Source organism: Amphibalanus amphitrite, unplaced genomic scaffold (assembly GCF_019059575.1).
Source record: "Amphibalanus amphitrite isolate SeventyFive unplaced genomic scaffold, NRLGWU_Aamphi_draft 000818F_arrow, whole genome shotgun sequence".
NCBI classification, from domain to species: Eukaryota; Metazoa; Arthropoda; class Thecostraca; order Balanomorpha; family Balanidae; genus Amphibalanus; species Amphibalanus amphitrite.
Genome location: NW_024882312.1, coordinates 230,226 through 248,409, shown reverse-complemented (window position 1 = coordinate 248,409; position 18,184 = coordinate 230,226). Strand labels below are relative to the sequence as shown.

Below are 18,184 nucleotides of genomic sequence, written 5' to 3'. Positions count from 1 at the left end.
GTACAAGGCAAACATCAAGTCAAGTCGGATCACAGCAGCATTGCTCAGATTACTGGATTTGGATCAGGTCATGCTATACAGACAAGGGCAGACGCAGCAGCCCATGAAGATCTGTGTCTGTGTGGCATGGTCCCTCGATATCATATGACTGGGTTTGTATGAATGTAACCAGCGTGACCTATCCACTTACCGGGGTCTCGGATGATCTCGACGCGCAGTATTCCGTCTCGCGGCCAGTCGTCTTTGACGCTGTCCAGGCAGTGGTTGGGCATATGTGAGAACGCCACGTGAATGTATGTCAGCATCGCCAGAGAGCAGATCGCCTGGGAACATGAGTTAAACATCAGCGTAAGACGGTAAGACAATCAGCACACAACTGAGTGGGAATGTTAGTGTACAAAGGTGGAAACAATATCCCAAAATGCTCAATTAGCGTCCATCGGACGGAGATAACTACACGTATATTTGGAGAAATGTCAAATGACGGCAAACAGTAACTTGAGACCGAGACTCACCCAGAATTATGGCAACTTAGATATGGAATGGGCACGCTCAGAGCTACAATCACTTTGATACGGACGGGACCATTTGGAGCTGAGGTAAGTTTTATAAGGACGGGGTACAATTGGAACTGCGATAGGTTCAGTACAACTACCGACGGGACCGAGGCCCACCCAACTCTGTCAGGACAGAATCGGCACGTACCACAAGCAGGGAGGCGAACTCGACCATGCGCCGGACGCGCGGCGAGAACAGGCGCGCATACGCCAGCGAGAGTCGCACGAACATGGCGTGGAACAGCCGGTCGCGGATCGCCACAAACTGTTCTTCAGCGGCGTTTTGAGCGCCGGCCGGCCTCGGCGGCGGCTGCGGCGGCGGCGGCGGCGGCGCCTGCGGTGGCGGGGGCTGGCCGGCCGGCGGCGCGTCGGCTCGGGCGCCGGCCTGATGTCGCCGCCGCAGCGCCGGAAACAAGTTCTCCAGCAGGGCGTCCATCCTGTGTGCTAACAGATGGGCCGACAGCGGACAGCCCGACAGCCGAAGACACTCAGTCGCTGACTTGTCTCGGTGCTTTTGTTCTGGGGAAAAGAGAGTAGGTACGTGAATGCTAACATAACCAAAAGATTTAGATATTTGAAACATTTTTGTTCCATGATTTAGGCCACATTTCTATGCAGCATTCACGTCTCAATGATTTGCTTGCCTGACTTCCCTGGTTAATATTTGCATTTCACTACCACTAATATACTATTGGATGCATGTTATTCCTATACCCTGTCCTGTCCTTACCTTACCATATCTTTGTGGTATTCAGAAATGACGCCTTGGAAATGACTAATGAGGATACAGCAGGATCCCTGGCCACGTTTTGTATGTTTTGGGATTAATTGCAAAATGCAGTTGTAACTTCCCATAGGTAGCCCTCTTGTAGCTCATTTGGTAGAGCACCGGACTTACGGTGGCAACAGCCTGGGTTCGAGTTGCTCAGGTACTCAATATTTGAGACTCCTGACTGGGATGGTCTGCGATTGATGGGAGCGGTCGCAGTCAGTTAAAGTCAATTGAGTGAGAACTGAGACAGACCATAGGGCTGTCCACGGGCCCTGTGTGCGGTCGGACCGCACACAGCCTGGACCGCACACAGCCTCGAAGCTCCGCCCACTTCTTCCCTACGTCAGCCTTCCGTCACCGCACACAGCGATCGCTGTGGCCGGTCGGGACTGGCCACAGCGGACCGTCCACCGCACGCAGCTGTGACGTCAGAACCGCCTACCCATCCCCTACCCCCACGCCTGCTGGACGCACCGCACACACCGCACGCAGCAGTGTGCGGTGCCCGTGAACACCCCTCATGTCTGGGCTCTGGCTTTGATGGGCATGTTAAGGTTTGACATATACATTTTCCCATTACCTCCATCGGTGATCAGACGGTAGGGGTCAGGGTCTACGCAACCTTTTAAATCTCACCATTTATCGGCTAAGTCAAAGTGCAGACAGATCTATAAAACTATCATAGTAGCCCCGGGTAATGTTATTTCATTTCAAACCCCAGATAAAAAGTGGTATAATTGCTTTACCCAGGCATCAAAGTAGGGGAGAGTGGGGAAAGATGCCCAGGGTTTGACTATGTCATATATTATTCGAAAATGACGATCGGAAAGCCAAAACTTGAAGTTTCAACGGAAGCCGACATCATTTTTCTCCAAAAATATCACACTTCGGTGCCTGAAATATGATAACTTTTTTGCTATTAAGCATTTTCCTGAAGAAGTGAAAGGGGGCATCTTACCCCACAGGGTGGAAAAGACGCCCCCTGGCGTTGGGTAAGATGCCCCCTGCACTATAAGTGACATAAATAGGCACGTGAATCGCCTGAACTAATCAGTAGTCCCTTCGAGCCTGCAGTAGACACCAAACGTCATCGTAAGGGCCCTCAAAAGTAGTCGTAAGGGGCTTCAGAGGTCATCGTTAGGGCCATCATAGTCCAGCGTGGCCAAACAAGCCTCCGTGGTGGACTTCGGAGACCACTGTGGGGCCCTTATAGGTCTTCATGATGCTTGAGGGCCCTCGAGCCCATCGTGGGGACCTCAGATGCCAGCGCGGCCCGTGGAGCCAACGTGGGAGCCCTCAAAAGATGTTGTGAGGGGCCCTGGAGCCAATAATGGGGCCCACAGAGGCCGTCGTGAGGGCTCTCAGAGTCAGCTGCCGCCCAAAAAGTCGCTGTGTGGGCCGAGAGACCGGCATGGGGAGCACCCGACCGTACCGGACTCTCAATAGTCCCAGATCGGCTTTTGTCTCTCATCACAAGTATGTAATAAATGATTTGACGGGCTGCTTGAAGGACAGCCTACGGATTTAGGGGGGCGTCTTTCCCCATCAGGACAGGGGGCATCTTACCCCAAGGTACCGAAGTAACATTAAATCAGCACAATTTGTTAGCCATAAAACTACACCCTGAAACAAACTCTTTGGGACACAGTACACGCATGTAAATGTATCACGACTATAGCAAGGGACGCACAAATTATCTACCTTCTTTGATATTTACAATGTTCTGACGCCAAAATATTTTTTGAAAGCAGCAAATAAAAAACATGCAATCACCAGTTAGCCGTTGCCCAACTGAGCTTCGCAAATTTTTGTGCAGTTAACAAGGCAGGCTTCCGCTTTACGCTAAGAACATTAATTTCCAGGTTCGATTCTTTGTCTCCCCGCTAGAGGGGGTGGGGCGTCTTTCCCACCCTGGGCATCTTACCCCACTCTCCCCTACCCCTGAATGGTGTATCTGCAGTACCAAACTTATATCACAAGGAATGGCAATATATTCTCAATTGTTGTTGGGACTGTTTTGAAAGACATGGTTAAAAACATATTATCAATCCAGGGGTGGCCTTATATATTCCAACAGAGACAAGAAGGGGTCAAATCCAAATGTTCACGCATATCAAAAAATCACAAAAAGGGATGTGAACTTCAATTGCCAATCAATTTATCAGGCGACATTTTAGATACAAACCGCCTGCGAATGACTTTTTAGTGGAATCGAAGTCACAAACGCCTGCCTACCTTTCCCTATCAATAACAAATAACAATTTTATTATGCAAAATTCAACATTCAACATGCTCACTGTTGCGCCAGATATGTCTCAAACTTTCAAGCATATCTATTTGCATTCTTGATTATCGATTGAGAAATAAGACTGACGTCATCCAAAAAAGCGTTGGGAGCGTTGGAGTGATCTATGCAGAAATAATTGTGATGTTTATGCAATGTTTTTTAATATTGCCGCTAAATCGACACAGTCATAATTTATTCGATTACTTCAAAAGCATATCTGAAACCAAATAATTGCCCCTCAAACCAACCTCAAACCAGCATAGTTATGCATAGCCTTATGACGTCATTTTACTAAAATCCTGAAAAATGAAACCGCTGAACTGCTCATGCTTGTTTTTGTTTTGTGGAATGATCGGACCGCGTGGATCGCATTTCAATTTCGCATGATGATCGAGGCGTGTTGCCGCGGTGAGTTGTTTTCGATTTCGTTTTGCGAGGCGTGGAAGGGGGAGTCGATCAGTTTTTAAACATTTTCCATTTATTTAGGTGGAGGGGGAGTCGATAAGTTATACTTACTTAAAATGATTATGCATAAAAGTGGGGAATTTTGAAAGGCCACTTGACTTAGCCTCAAGGCTCAAGGACCCAGTCCTATTGCTATCTAGCTCCTTGTGGTGTCCCAGACTTAGTCATCAGGGTGAGTAGTTGTACTGTGTGCCCATTGTCTCAGGTGTTTCCAGTCTGAGTCTGGCAGGAGGGCTGTTCACGGGTTCTGTGTGGGGTCGGACCATACACAGGCTGTAAGCTCTGCCCACTGCGTCCCTACGTCAGCCTCCCGTCGCACAGTCGGGACCGGCCACAGGGGACTGGCCACCGAATGCAGCCGTGACGTCAGACCCGCCTACCCATCCCCTATGGCCTACTCCCAAGCTTACTGCACACACCACACTCAGCAGTTTACGGTGCCCCGGGAACACCCCTATGGTCTGGCTTTGACCTTTGATGGCATTTAGGCTGGAAGTGTCAACAACTGACAGCGGGAGTGTGTTCTAATTTTTGGTAATGCAGACATAGAAGACATTTTGGTGCACTTGGGATCCTTAAAGCACAGCCAGCACACCCAAGTGGGTCCCATATGGATCTGATATCAATATGGGCAGTCCATGTGGGTCCCAGTGGGCTTTGTCACACAGCTCCAACTGGGTCCCATGTGGGGACAGCCCAGATAGATGGGGCCTATGTGGGGCCTACAACTAACAAGTCACAAAAGTCCCAGTCAACAGGCATTTGGGTGGCTTGGCAGTTGGCTGTCATGGTATTTGGTAAGAAAACCCTTATTCAAATGATAAGTGGTTTTGGATTACTTAAACATGACAAACAGTATTTAGTATTTAGATACCTAGTTATATATACCTACAGGGTGGAAAGTAATTACGCGAACATGTATTTTCTTACAATTTCGCCCGTCAGTGGAGATTTTGTATGAGCGCGGGCTGTTATCAGTAGGTGGAACTATGGTCATGAGTACCCAAATATAGGAACGTTCCCATTTTTAGGAACGGAGTTCCCAAATATGGGAACGGGCATTCCCATTTATGAGAACGGAAGGTAATTTTTCGGCCGTTCGCCCACTAAAACTCATTAGTGCATCACGTCTCAAAAAAGTGCACGCTAATTTAGGTATCTACTAAGTCTCTATAAAATTATCTTTAATCTGACCGTTGAACAAGGAAATTGACCGTCGAATGATATTTTTAATGATTTTTTGAAATGACGGAATGGTGAAAACATGGGTTACACTACATTTAACATGCAATTTTAAGGAAAATGAAGCGTTTTTTATATTTTGAGGTCAAGTATAATAATTTTCGCCTGGTTATGAAGTTTCATACTAGCGACACCAGATGCTGACATATGCAAGCGAACACGCGGACAGTCCCGAGGTAATATTGTTGACATTTGGTGTCGAGGCGGACGACCGCGTAGAACGTGCGTGATTTTACCGAACTACTGTTGTAAACTCAGTTTAAGTGGTCGAAAATTATTCAGCTGTATTTTATCAGCCCGGAAAGACATATTTTATTTGGATGCTAGCTGTTTAGCATTGTTTTATAAGGAGCGTCATGAGCGTGGTTTTTGTCTTCCGTGTTTCTAGCATGATCGTTTGGGGGGAATTTCTCTTATATAGGTCGCTCTGTGTGGCTTATTTATAATTTCTATGCTGATTTCGATCATTCCTCGTGCCCATCCTACCAGGCCTTTTGCCACTTACACTCATTAAGAAAGGAAAAAACTAGATTTTCATTGGGACTAGGTGTTTTGAGGGTGTAACATATTCAGCGTTCCCATTTTTGGATACTTTCTTGTACTCGTCAACTATCGGTGATAAACAGACGGGTGCTTGACATGTCTCCACCCTCGGCACGGACGCTGGATATAGGTATGGAAGACCTTGTTGAACATCGCTGAGCGTTGTGAATTACGTAATCCTGCAGAGGGGGGCGTGCCCGCTGCGAGATCGACGGGAATAAAAGCGCAGAAGACCGGGCGAAACATGCGACGGTCTTGCCGGAAAGGTCATCTGATGATTGTTGCGTTAACAATAATTTGCGGCGTTGGACGTGATGCTTGTTAATGAAAAAGCCCCTGAAAGGCGTCGGTGAAATCGTTCCCAATTATGGGTACGCCGTTCCCATTATAAGGAACGCTTGCAGCGCCAGTGTACGAGAGCGTTCCCAAATTTGGGCTCGCGGCCCGAATGATGGACTGCTTTAGAAATAGGGGAACGATTTGAAACTACGATGGGCCTTACAATATCAAACTCTTTCCCAACAATATTGCGACAAATATCAGGCGGTTCACGATCGTTTTCTATTTTTTGGACGTCATTTATCGGTTCTTTTTCTTGTTTTAAATAATGCCTACATGGCGTTCCCATATTTGGGTTTATCGTTCCCAAACATGGGAACGAAATTTACGAAAATGCGTTCCCGAAAATGGGTACGCTTGACCATAGTTCCGCCTACTGTTATGGAACATGAATGGTCGTGTTTGTTGTCGCCTCATCTAACAAAAGTGACCTTACTTTGAAAAATGACTTGGAAGGTCTACAACACCTCTTGGCTTCGAGTGCTGCTGACGCCATACGCTGCTCAAGACCAAAATGGGCAAAGAGCTCAATTTGAAGTTGCCAGGGAAAGCGTTTGTGATTATTTTGGCTGGATTGGTGCGGAAGGGACTCGGAACGGTCTCGGCACCAGCATTACTCAATTACACGTTTGGTTGAAGCATAATGAAACTTAAGAGGACTTAAAAAGCAAAGCCGTTGGCGGCAGTAAAACCTCGGCGAATTCAGGCGCCGAATGGGTGGTCACCATTTCCGCGACCAAACGACAACAGTCGACTCGAAAGCAGGCGAAATGGTTTACTTTGGCCGGGTACCCGATCTAAGATATCACGACTCATGCATAAATCCGTGAAAATTCGAAAATCAAGCCGTACAAACAATCGAGATGGCCAAAATTCATGAATTAACAGCAGGATTGTCAATTTAAGTTTTCTAAAGACGGCCAAACCTGAACAGAGGAGGACAGGCAGCTGGCTTTGTGGTTGGGTGAGACATCTTCGAAGCTATTTCATCCGTCAAACCTGCAGAACAACGCGTTGGGGGCTGCTGATGCGTCCGACGTCCCGCCCTTCCCAACCTTCAAACATCCGGCAAAGGAACACACATCAGCGTGTTATGAGCGCCCGGATGGTGTCAGAATTGCATGTAGTGACCAACAAGGCCACCAAAAATATACAACTAGTGGAACAAGTAAGTATACAACTAGTGGAACATCCTTCCAGACGAGTCTCTTTATCTAATCCATCAATGCGCCAAAAGGGGCAAAATGATTGAGCGCACTTTTGTGCCCGACGCAAAGAAACTCTTCTTCATGATTGATAAAGTCCTTCCTCTCACGGCCAAAAAGACGCAAGACTGGTGCTTTGAGAACCCGTTCTTCTTCTGGGCATATAAATGGTCAATCTGGGAATAGCCCAGACCTCAATTTGATCAAAAATATCCAGGCGACTCTTCAGGAGAGCGTCTAAGAGCTGCTAGTAGCCACCAACATCGATTGCCTCACCAGACAGCTCCAGGAGGCGTGGACTAAGCTTCGGCCAACAGTGCTTGACATGCTCATGTCAATTATGCCTGAACGCCTTTGTCAGTGTATCGCACATAAATAGGAATATATGAAAAGATGAAATTTTCAGGTCACCGCCGCTTTTTCCATTGCTATAAGACGAAAAAGTATGTTCGCGTAATTACTTTCCACCCTGTAAGGTAAGGTAAGGTAAGGTAGTCCTTGAACCCTCGCCCACACATGGGGGGAGTATTTAAACCTTGCCCACACATGGGGGGGGGGGGAGTGGTTGCCACCCCCCAGGTAGTCTTGGAAGGTCAATGACTGACCTGAGAAGGTAAAACTGGGTATCATTGGATTCGTCTCTTCCCAAAGAATCTTTTTGGTCTTTACCGCGAAGCTCTATCTCCAACAGGAACGAAATGGCGCGGGGGTGGCAACCCCCCCCCCATGTGCGTTCTAGGATGGGAAAATGGCATGTGCGGGCGAGGTTTAAGTGCCCAGTCAAGTGCCCGCGCCGGGCCGGTGCTCTGAGATTCCGCGCCGGGCCGGGGGGGGGGGTTGTCTGAACACCCCCCCCCCCTTCTAACTCGGCTCCTGGGCCACGTAGCGACACGCGGTAGGCGGCAATCGAAAGAACGTCCAAAATAAGGACGAAAACAATTCGGTCATTTTTGGGTCAGGTCAAAGGTCGGGTCACCAGAGGTCACCAAAGGGAAAATGTTGACTATTTCATCATTTTGGAAACTTCCAACGGCTATCTCGGGAACCGATAGAGCTACAGCGCCGCGGAGAAGCGCATTCGATAGCCCTTTTACAGACCTTTTTGAATAATGTCCTCAGATTTCACCTCAGGTCAACGGTTTAGCCTCCAGAGGGCAAAAACTCAAAAAATAGCCGTTTTTACGAAAAGTGTTTTATCGGCAATAACTTTTGACTCAAAAGAGCCATGACATTACTTTTGCCAGCATCGTGTTCCTCTTATCGAGACGCGTCGAATGAACTATAATTTGACCTTGAAAGGTCAACTTGAAAATTTGACCTCTGGTCAAGGTCATGACCTGACCGGAAAAGGTCATGCTGCATATCAGTCGATCCGCAACGTCGAACCGATCACATCTAAGGCGTTTTCAGCGCTCTAGCACGCCTCTATCAGAAGTTATTAGCGAAAAACTGTTAGATTCTGTTCGTGACCTGAGATGACCTCGGGGACATAACGAGGGGTCACAGTTGCCATTTTCCGGTTCAGTGTGTCAATTTTACCTACATCTCAATGTTTGAGTGTCTAGAATAGCGTTCGTGCAAAACAGACGCTTTTTAATTTTCTCCCATTGACTTATAATGGAAAGGCCGCAAAATTGACCTGACCTTAGGTCATCGATATCAAAATTCCGAGATATACATTTTATAGATAATGCTGCACTTATCAATCGCTGAAAGTTTCAAGGCAATCGATCAATCGGTGTAGCTATGACGAGCATTCTTATTTTTTCTGAGGTGAGGTTACTTGGCGTGACCTGGTGACCTGACCTAAGGCGACCTGGGCCTGAAATTTTTACGACATGTGCGGAAGACATGCACGAACAGGTGTGCCAAAAACGGCGGCACTCCGCGCCGCCGTTTTTGAGATATCTGCGAAAAACCGCAGGGGGGGTGTTCAAACACCCCCTGGCCCGGCGCGGGTTAACTTAGTCCACCCACCAGTGTCCTGAAATGTCGCATCATGATTCATGACTGTTGCCATACCAGTTAAGCCACCAGTGACAGTGGCGGATCCAGGATTTTCACTGGGGAGGGGCTGCAGGTCATAATTGGGCGCCACGCCCCGGATGGGCGCCATAGTCGCATCGTATTGGCGCTGAAATATTGGCGCCCAGTGGCCCTGACAAGAGGCGCCCAGGATCAGTATGTACAGTGACACCACACGATTGGAAATATCGGTGCGGAGCGTACTGAAACGACGTTATTCGACTGATTTTTGCATCCTAGTCCTAGTATGCGGCACTCCGATGAGTTGCGAATTGAAAATTGGCGCCACTGCGCCTTCGGCGCAGTGGCGCCAGTTTTCCTTGGGTGGGGGCTGCCAGCCCCCGCAGCCCCCCCTGGATCCGCCACTGACCAGTGAAGGCCTATGGGTTGCATGTTCTGCAGGACTGGGGAGACATGGGTGTCTACTGTCTTAGTTTGCCTGTTATTAACCCGCGAGTTGCGGGGGGGGGGCGTTAAACGCCCCCACTTTCGCTGGGCCATAGCATAAAAACGGTGCGCCGCAGGCGCGCCAAATTTTGGGTACCTACTACCTGTAGAGAATTGATTGAAGTTTATTGTGACAAAGTTTAAAAAAAGCTTAAAAAAACGATATCTAAAAAAAAACTTTTTGAGATATCGAGGTTTTAGTGGCGTCATGATTTCTGAGTTTTCGACCAAAAACGGCATACGTTCAAAAAATCATATAAAATCACAGAATAGACATACAGACATGCCGTAAACGGCATTAGACTGCCAATACCATGAACAATCAAATGGCTATCTTCGATTATTGATTATTCGTTCCGCATTTTCCAAAATCTTGAACTGAATCTTGGCAATTTCTCGTGACTACTTCACGACCATGATACATGCATTTCTTAAATTGAATTTGTTTAGCCAAACACATATACGTATGATAAAATGAATGTCACCATCGTGTTCTACGCCCCAAATTACCCATCAAACATGTGTCACATGCTGCGAATATCAGTTTTGATTTTCGGGGATATGTGCCTACCCGGTTGGCCTGACCTTGACCCTGACCTATGCTTGACTGACCCCTACATGGAGCTGACACTCTTGTAGGCCTTATATGATGGATTGTGCACCGTTTTGATAGAGTTTATGACGAGAGGCGCCCATTGCGAAGTCCTGAAGTCAAGCCCGATTTCAGGTGTTTGACCTGACCTTGACCCGACCTGTGACCTCAAAATTCAACTTTTAAGTACTCATATTCTGAAGCGTCTCGTCGCGTTCTTTCGTTTGCCGCCTCGTGCGTTTCGCTGCGCCTGTTGGTTCTCGAGTTATCGGCTGGGGGCGTTTAACGCCCCCCCCCCCCCCCCCCAGCAAACGGTGGGTGGCGAAATACCCCAGCAACTGCCGGGTTAACTTCTGTACTTAGCTGCCACTCTAGTCTACATGACGAATGAGTGTGCTATATGGTCATCTCATTATTGATGTAAAAGTATCTCAAAGAGCAGCCTTTGTAATGTTACAAAGGCTGCTCTTTGAGATACTAAGTGTTCACTTATTCTGTGTAATGTATGTGTAGTATCCACAATAATCACTATTGCACTACCTATTTGTCGTGGTATCCATGATGTTCATTCAGTTTCATTCTCCACTGTTACACCTAGCCATGTTATAATAGAAGTCCATTTGTTCTCAAAGAAACATAGTGGAACAAAGTGGTGACTCCATTACATTCACAACAGGTATGCCACGGCCACGGGAGGAGCGGGCGATCTCGCGTCTAGCTGTCTTACTCAAGAAGAGAAGGGCGCGTGAGTGCAGCGCAGTTCCCGTTTGAAGGCGTCAGCGGAGACGGCTCGGGTTATGCTGACTGGTGACATTCCGCCGGATGTGGCGGAGACGTTCCCGGCTGCTCCGAGTCGGCTGGAGACGGCGACCTGGCACCGGTAGGTGGCGCTGGCAGCGCGCTCTCCACGGGTTTACGGCCTTAGGTCATCGGGGGACACTAGGCGGAGCGGAGAGGGCGGCTGCGGTGTAGCTCCGTCAGCTGACGGCGGTGGATCCGACTCGGGCGCTGACCTCGGGCGGTAGGTGGACCAGGTGCGCCACGTTCCAGGTAGGGTACTATTTTCTAGCCAGGATGTCGCGGGCGACACTCTCCGAGTCACCCGGAGTGGCTGCGAGGGTCTAGGCTGGTGCCCGGCGATGTGGTCCGGCTTCGGCCGAGAATAAGACGTCACTCCTGCCCGTGTCCGGACAACTTTTCGTCCGATATTTTTTTATTAGGACATTTTTTTCGTCCGCAACCAATAATTCCTCTTCTATGTTGTCTGTCTCCTATTATTACGCTCGCATTTTTCGACGAAAATAAGCACTTTTCGTCTGATATTTTTCGTGTGTAAATTATCGTCCGTTTTTTTACGTAACATGTTTTCGCATGTGTATAGACTTATAATAGAGGATTTTCGATGGCCTCACCAATATGGCCGCTCAAGGTTGTTTGAGTGGCAAAAGCCGCCACCTCGCGCCATGCGCAATAATTGGATGAGCGGCTTGGGATGTTGGAGCCGTGCTATTTTCTGGATAATTCGCCAGCGTTGGCGACGTATGGTGGCGCTAATAGAGCAGCACCATATGACATCAGCGGGAAACACCGTAAGCAGCTACGAAATGGGAGTGAGCACCACGGAAATATTGTAATGTGTTGGACATGTGCAGACTTCGGTCGTTCCAGTTCCACAAACACCATGCAAAAACTATTCTATATCTTCAAGTTTTATTCTTGAAATTATTTGTTTGATTGACAGAAAACGTACAAAATGATGAATGCTAATTTTTCAAACAATACAAGGATATTCTTGTTTCATACTTTGATCATGAGGTGTACTTTTGCAATGCTTTTGACTAGCTTTCTAGTGCGCCCATCACTATCTTAAAATCTGGATTGCAACGCTGTATGAAAACATTTTCTCATTTTACAATGTTTCTGCTTTACAGCTACAAAATAGTTGTGTTTCACATCAAAAAATACATTAAGAAAAGCAAAAGCTTGTGGGATCTGTAGCGTTCAAAAGAGCTAAATTCTGAATATGCCAGGAAGCGAAAGGCAGCCTCAAGAAAATCGCGCCCAGGATGTAGATATCTTCGCTGTTGGCGGCCAGGATTCGTTTGGTAACGCGTGTCACGTGCTGCTTGCCAAGTCCGAGCTTGCGTAGAACAGAAAGGCCCATCAAGTAGGTCTGCGCGCCTGAGTCGGCCACGGCGCTGACAGCCGCGGATCGAGGCGGAGGTCCGTCGAGGCCGAGCGTGTCGTACGCGTCGGTGTCCACCTCTACGAGCACCTCGAGGGTGGGGTGCGGAGGGGTCGCCCCCACTCGCCAGCCGCGAGTGCCGTCGAACACGTAGTGGTCGTCGATGGAAATAAATCCACTTCTGGTGCGGCTGACACTGTTGATGCTGGGAATGCGGGAGGGCTCCTGGAGGTCAGTGGACGTGGCGTACTGGAACACGGCAGCCTCTGGCTGGGTCTCGTCCCGCCGGTTGGCCTCCACGTGTGCGGGTGGTTGGCGACGCCGTACGGCGTTCTTGCGCCAGCACTCGAGGCAGGAGGTGAACTCTTTCACACGGCCCCGAACGCGCCCGAATTGCCGCGTGACTGTGTCGCACGCGCACCGAAGCGACTTGTCAGGCACCGACGGCCGGGTGGGCTGTGACGACTTCTTGTATGCGCTGGCGGCAATGCGGAGTGGTTCTTTGTCATGCAGCATGTGGGGACCCTGACAGAAGTAACACCTCCTTCCTGAACTTTGTGCTCTATCTACTTCGACAGGATCTCGGACTCCAGTGGCGAAGCTTGACCGTTTAGGTGCCTTCTCGGCGAGCGTCTTCGTCTTGTGGGCGTCTTTCGTTGTCTCTTCTCTCCCGAAGACAGGATCAGTAACTATCGCAGCCTCCCTCTCCACGAACTCTACCAAGTCCGCGAACTTTACCAAACGCCTCATATCTTCTGTGATACTGTATCCCAGACGGCGCCAACTGTCTTGCATGTTCTGTGGCAGCTTCTCCACCACGACCTTCAAGATCTGGGGATTGTCGAGCTCTCTCAAGCCAGGCGTGATCTGCATGGCGTTCCTACACCCCACCAGGGAGATGGAAAATTCATCCAATGACGAGACGCTGCCCTTCAGAGGTGGCCAGCAGGTTACCTTTTCTATGTACGAGTTGGCTACGCGGCCAGGACACCCATACCGCTTCTCCAACAACCTTCTGGCTTCTGCGTACCCTGTTGCTGGATCCAGTTGCATGCAGCCCCTCACCAGCTCTCTTGCTTTTCCGGAGACGTGCTGGTCGAGATAGTACAACATCTCACTTGGGTCTTCCACTCGTGAGGCTATGCTATCCCTGCTTCAAACGCACGCTTGAAGGAGGCATACTGCATCACGTCGCCATCAAATCTTGGCACTTCAGCCGGTGGCAGAGTGTAGGGTGAAGTCGTATAAGAGTACGCACTTAGTGGATTTCTTGCTCTCATTTGTTTAATATTTGAAAGAAAGAAATCGCAAATAGGGAATATTAAAGGTCATTGAATTAGCCATCAACCCATGGGGCAACGATCCTTCAGCGTAAATGGAAGTGGTCTAAAACTGACATTTTCTGAACCGCTGCAGTTGCGTACTCTTACCATATGGGGTGTGTAAGAGTACGCACGCCAGGCGGGTGGAGTACGCAAGCATATGAACACACACCTATGCAGCTTGTACTGTCCAAATGCTTAACTTCAAACTCAGAAGGCATCTAAGTTAATTCTAGTATCCAAAAAGAAAAACAAAATAAATCTTCAAGTCTATAAATCAGGAAATAATCATATCGTGTGTTTCTTAAAGAAAATGCACAATCAAAAGGGAGAATAACTCGTATTTGGAAGAATTTCGGGTACGCATCTGCATCACAGTGCTCCATTGATGATATACCTACAAAACAAGCGCCGTTGAGCGATAGATTAATAATTTTATATTTCTGTATATTCGATTTAATGTATAATTCTGCGTACTCTTACCCTCCTGAACAGTGCGTCCTCTTACCGCACATGCAATTCGCGCACAAAACAACCCCGAAACGTTATGCAAAACTTCGCAAACAGAATATTGCACTGCACAGTACTTCCCAGATAACCTCACAAGTTTCCCACAACAATCACGGAAATGTACCTTATCTCAAGTGCCAAGTATCAAAATTATTGTACCATACCATAATGATATCATAACGCTCGAAAATAATATTCATCACCTTAAACTCAACAGCGTCGCCGCTCAAAGCCCACGTTCCGTTGGTGACAAGCGTTTCTGAGATATAACCGGAAATGTAAAAGTGCAAAACCTACCGCTTAATCTCGCGAGACCTGTACATAGGTCTGCAGTCACTTGCCAGCTGAGTGGCTTCCTGCTGGTGGCCCGCCGACTGAGGGACTGACTGCCGGATGGGATTCGCCACAGACTGAGACACTGACTGCTGCTGACTCACAAACTGAGGGAGTGACTGCTGAGTGGCCCGCCGACTGGCACTTGCTTCGTTTAGCAGGAGCGGCAGAGTTGTGGTTTCCACTTGCTGCAAAGCGGCACCACCTGCGCCACCACTCATCAGAGTCTGTGACAACAAAAGCAGCCATGCGAGGGGGCGCTGCACGGTGTGCTCATGCATCCACTTTCCCTCTCAACACATTACCTCTCGTGTAAGTCATTGAGTATGATTGTCAGAGGCAAGTTGAATTCACTTCTGACACACATATCCATGGGAATAGGATGGGTAATGCCTGCAGCATGACCCTCTCAAGCTGCAAGTGTTTAAATACCTACTTTGAGAAAAAGCGATAACGGTATGATATTTATTTCTACAAAAAGAGCATACATAGTAAAACATGTTCCCGCTGAAGTGGTACCATCTGTCGCAGTCGTCGCATGCCACTGTAGATGCCGGTCGTACCGCCATACACTCGGCACAGGTCCAGTAGCGGATAACGTCCTTTGCTGCGAATCAATGGCTTAGATTAATTTTCCAGGGCAAGATGCGCTTCTAAGATCAATGGAATGCCGAGAGACTCTGCTCGTAAGGAGGTTGTCACTAACCAAAAGGATTCATTTCTCTGTGACTGGGATACCATGAGCTATCGAAATGAGTTGTTTATAGATTCACATGGCGAGAAATATTACGATGATGAAAGGATGAAAATGTTTACCATTGCACGATCACGTAAGGTAGTACATGCGGAAATTCATATAAGCCCGCACGATGTATGGCCGAAATCATGCAATCCCGTAAAAACAGCATAAATACATGTGAACAAAACGAGCTCAAAATGTTCAAAATACAATGCAGCTATTGATGACCAAACATTGTTATAGCGTGGACTTACCGAAAGTCTCAAGGGCAAGCAGTGCCTCTCCAGTCACGAGGTCACTAGCTTGAAGCTCTTAATTTTCCCCGCGAGCCTGGCGATCTCTAGTGGGGCGCCTTCGACGCTGAGGCACAGATCTGCAGAGGTCAGAGGACGTGCCACCAGCGCCTCTCGCATGACCTCTCCGGGACATACGTGCTCCAACAGCCCTGTGAAAACGATGTCAAGAATCAGTTCATGTATGAAATGTAATGGTGTTTGCAACGTATGAAAGCTTAAAGCTGACTTTCTCCACAAAGTTCGTTATATAAGTTCGGAATATAATATCATTATATTCCAATGAAATGATAATTAGGCGCGTCACAGTTGCCTCCGAATTTTTTAGGAAAGAGATCAAAGTAGTGAGCACAATTGAATAGGGCGAGCCAAACCAGCCTAATCTGGAGTTACTGTTAAATATATGCATATAGGTGAAAGAAAGGGTTTTGTAGAATCGATTAATTTCGAAGTCGTATATTCAGAGACAGAGGCCCCAAATAAACCTCGTGTAGCTATCAACTTGCATCAACTTTGGAGAATAAAACGCCGGGACCAGAAAGCGGCCTCGTTTCCAGCACTGTAATCACACCTGCCCCCCGTGCCCAGCACATCACTTACAGCTGCAACCTAACAAAGCGCGACGCCGCATCGACCATGACCGCATTGCAGCACTGCAGGCGTGAGGCCTCGGACGACTGCGTCAGGCAGTCGATGATGCGGTGAGCTATGCCGCTTTCCAGCAGGATGGTAGGTGACGGTGCCTGAGCCTGCGTCGCAGTGGCGCAGGAACCGGGGGGGGGGCTAGGGGGGACTGAGCCCCTCCAACTTTTCGGCTGGGGGGCTCGTAATGTATTTGAGCCCCCCCCCCCCCCCCCAGCTGGAGGAATCGAAATCGGAAATCTACCAACACAATTTCATAGATTCATACATAGGCGCGGGAACCGGGGGAGAGGGCAGTGGGGGAAGCTTGCCCTCACAACTCTGGGGCCGTGGGGGCGGTGCCTCACAACTTTTCATGAGGCCAGGAACCGTTGGGGCAGCTTGTCCTCCCCAAATTAGGGGTTGTGAGTCACAAAGGAAGAAAGCATGTGAGTGAAAAAATCTACCTATTTTACTGACTCGGCAACTTATTTGGCAGCTTAAAACCTTTATTCCAGGTTGCCAAAACGGTAGTTTCTTCACTCAGCTGAGACGGAATACCTCATTTTTTTTGCAAATATTTTCTTCTTTTTTTTTTCGTTGAAATGGCCAAGGTCTGAAAAATAAGTGGCCTAAAACCGATGAGAAAGCTAGATTTGGGGGTACCCTAGGTTGATCTCTATGATGGTTCAGCCCCCCCCCCCCCCAGTCTGGAAGAAGTTCCCGCGCCACTGCTGCGTCGTGACATAGCACTTCATCACCGGCTTGTAAAAAGCATCCGTGGGTCATACCAAACTACCGAGATTAGTGTCACCGACACTGGGAAAGCCTTTCAGTCCCGTGAGGACGTCGCGCTGATCTTTAACCACTCGCCCGGGACTGCAGATCGCTCTGCGCTGCGGCACTTTTCACACGAATGGCCTTCCAGGATCTTGCGGGCTAGGTAGCCGGCCACATAGGCTATGCAGTTTCTCGTTGCTCAATCGATGTGGATTTCGTCCACACGTGGTCCATCCGCGTATGTTACACACACCGATGACACTGGCTGGGACACACGGCGGGCGACACGGCTCAGTACACTGAGCAGATCGTCCCCGTCCGCTTCGCAGTTGGCGGTCACGGGGGCAGTCAGTATCCGACTAGCTGCTACCTTGCGGTAGCCGTGCCGGAACTGTGTCGGAAGGAAACCGGTGAAACGAAAGATCGGGCTGCTTCTCCTTCGCGTTTGTGCGTGAAATAGCATCACACCATGCCTTATTGCCATTAACATACTTCTAGCTAGCCATAATAATGCAAATCACATAACAAGTAACAACTAGACCCATTTACCTAACATACAATACCGCCGTAACACTTAAGCTAACGCCGCCGACAACACACGCTGATGGTCGCCCCAAGGACGCAGATTATTTCTGTAACAGTGCGCATGCGCAGAAGGGGTCTGTCGCAAAAGGTGTTCGTCTTCCACTCCAGTACCTCTCTACTCCGTGGTGATGGTGTCGATCACCACGCCGAGAATTTCGATTCGCGTGCAGATTGCCATTTGGCGGGTTGTAGTGGTACGCCGACTTGCGCGCAGAACGCCAGAAAGAATTCTTAAGTAGAGGCGCCGACTCCGGTTGGGTTGGGCTCTACGCCAAAGAAATCGTCTAGATAATTTAGCACTCCCTAGTTCCCTGTGTATAAAGTCTGCTAAATTATTTCGGC

At 48.6% G+C, this 18,184-nt stretch overlaps 2 protein-coding genes across 4 annotated transcripts in view; one reads left to right on the top strand and one right to left on the bottom strand.

Annotated features, from left to right (window-relative positions):
- The window catches only part of LOC122366603 (membralin-like), a 52,306-nt gene extending 48,706 nt beyond the window's left edge, over positions 1 to 3,600 (bottom strand). The window contains exons 1-3 of one of the 2 annotated variants that reach the window (XM_043339034.1): positions 3,565 to 3,600; positions 706 to 1,076; positions 191 to 323 (exon numbers count right to left, since the gene is read on the bottom strand). In XM_043339034.1, the coding sequence (XP_043194969.1) occupies positions 191 to 323; positions 706 to 993 (421 nt within the window). In that variant the 5' untranslated portion in view covers positions 994 to 1,076; positions 3,565 to 3,600. Of the gene's footprint in view, positions 1 to 190; positions 324 to 705; positions 1,077 to 3,514 lie in introns of both variants that reach the window. The other variant, XM_043339033.1, reaches the window with a different exon arrangement.
- Positions 3,601 to 3,970: 370 nt separating this feature from the next.
- Positions 3,971 to 18,184, top strand: part of LOC122366592 — a 96,056-nt gene continuing 81,842 nt past the window's right edge. The window contains exons 1-2 of one of the 2 annotated variants that reach the window (XM_043339008.1): positions 3,971 to 4,024; positions 11,151 to 11,354. The gene's annotated coding sequence lies outside the window, so the exon portion shown is untranslated. Of the gene's footprint in view, positions 4,025 to 11,150; positions 11,509 to 18,184 lie in introns of both variants that reach the window. The other variant, XM_043339009.1, reaches the window with a different exon arrangement.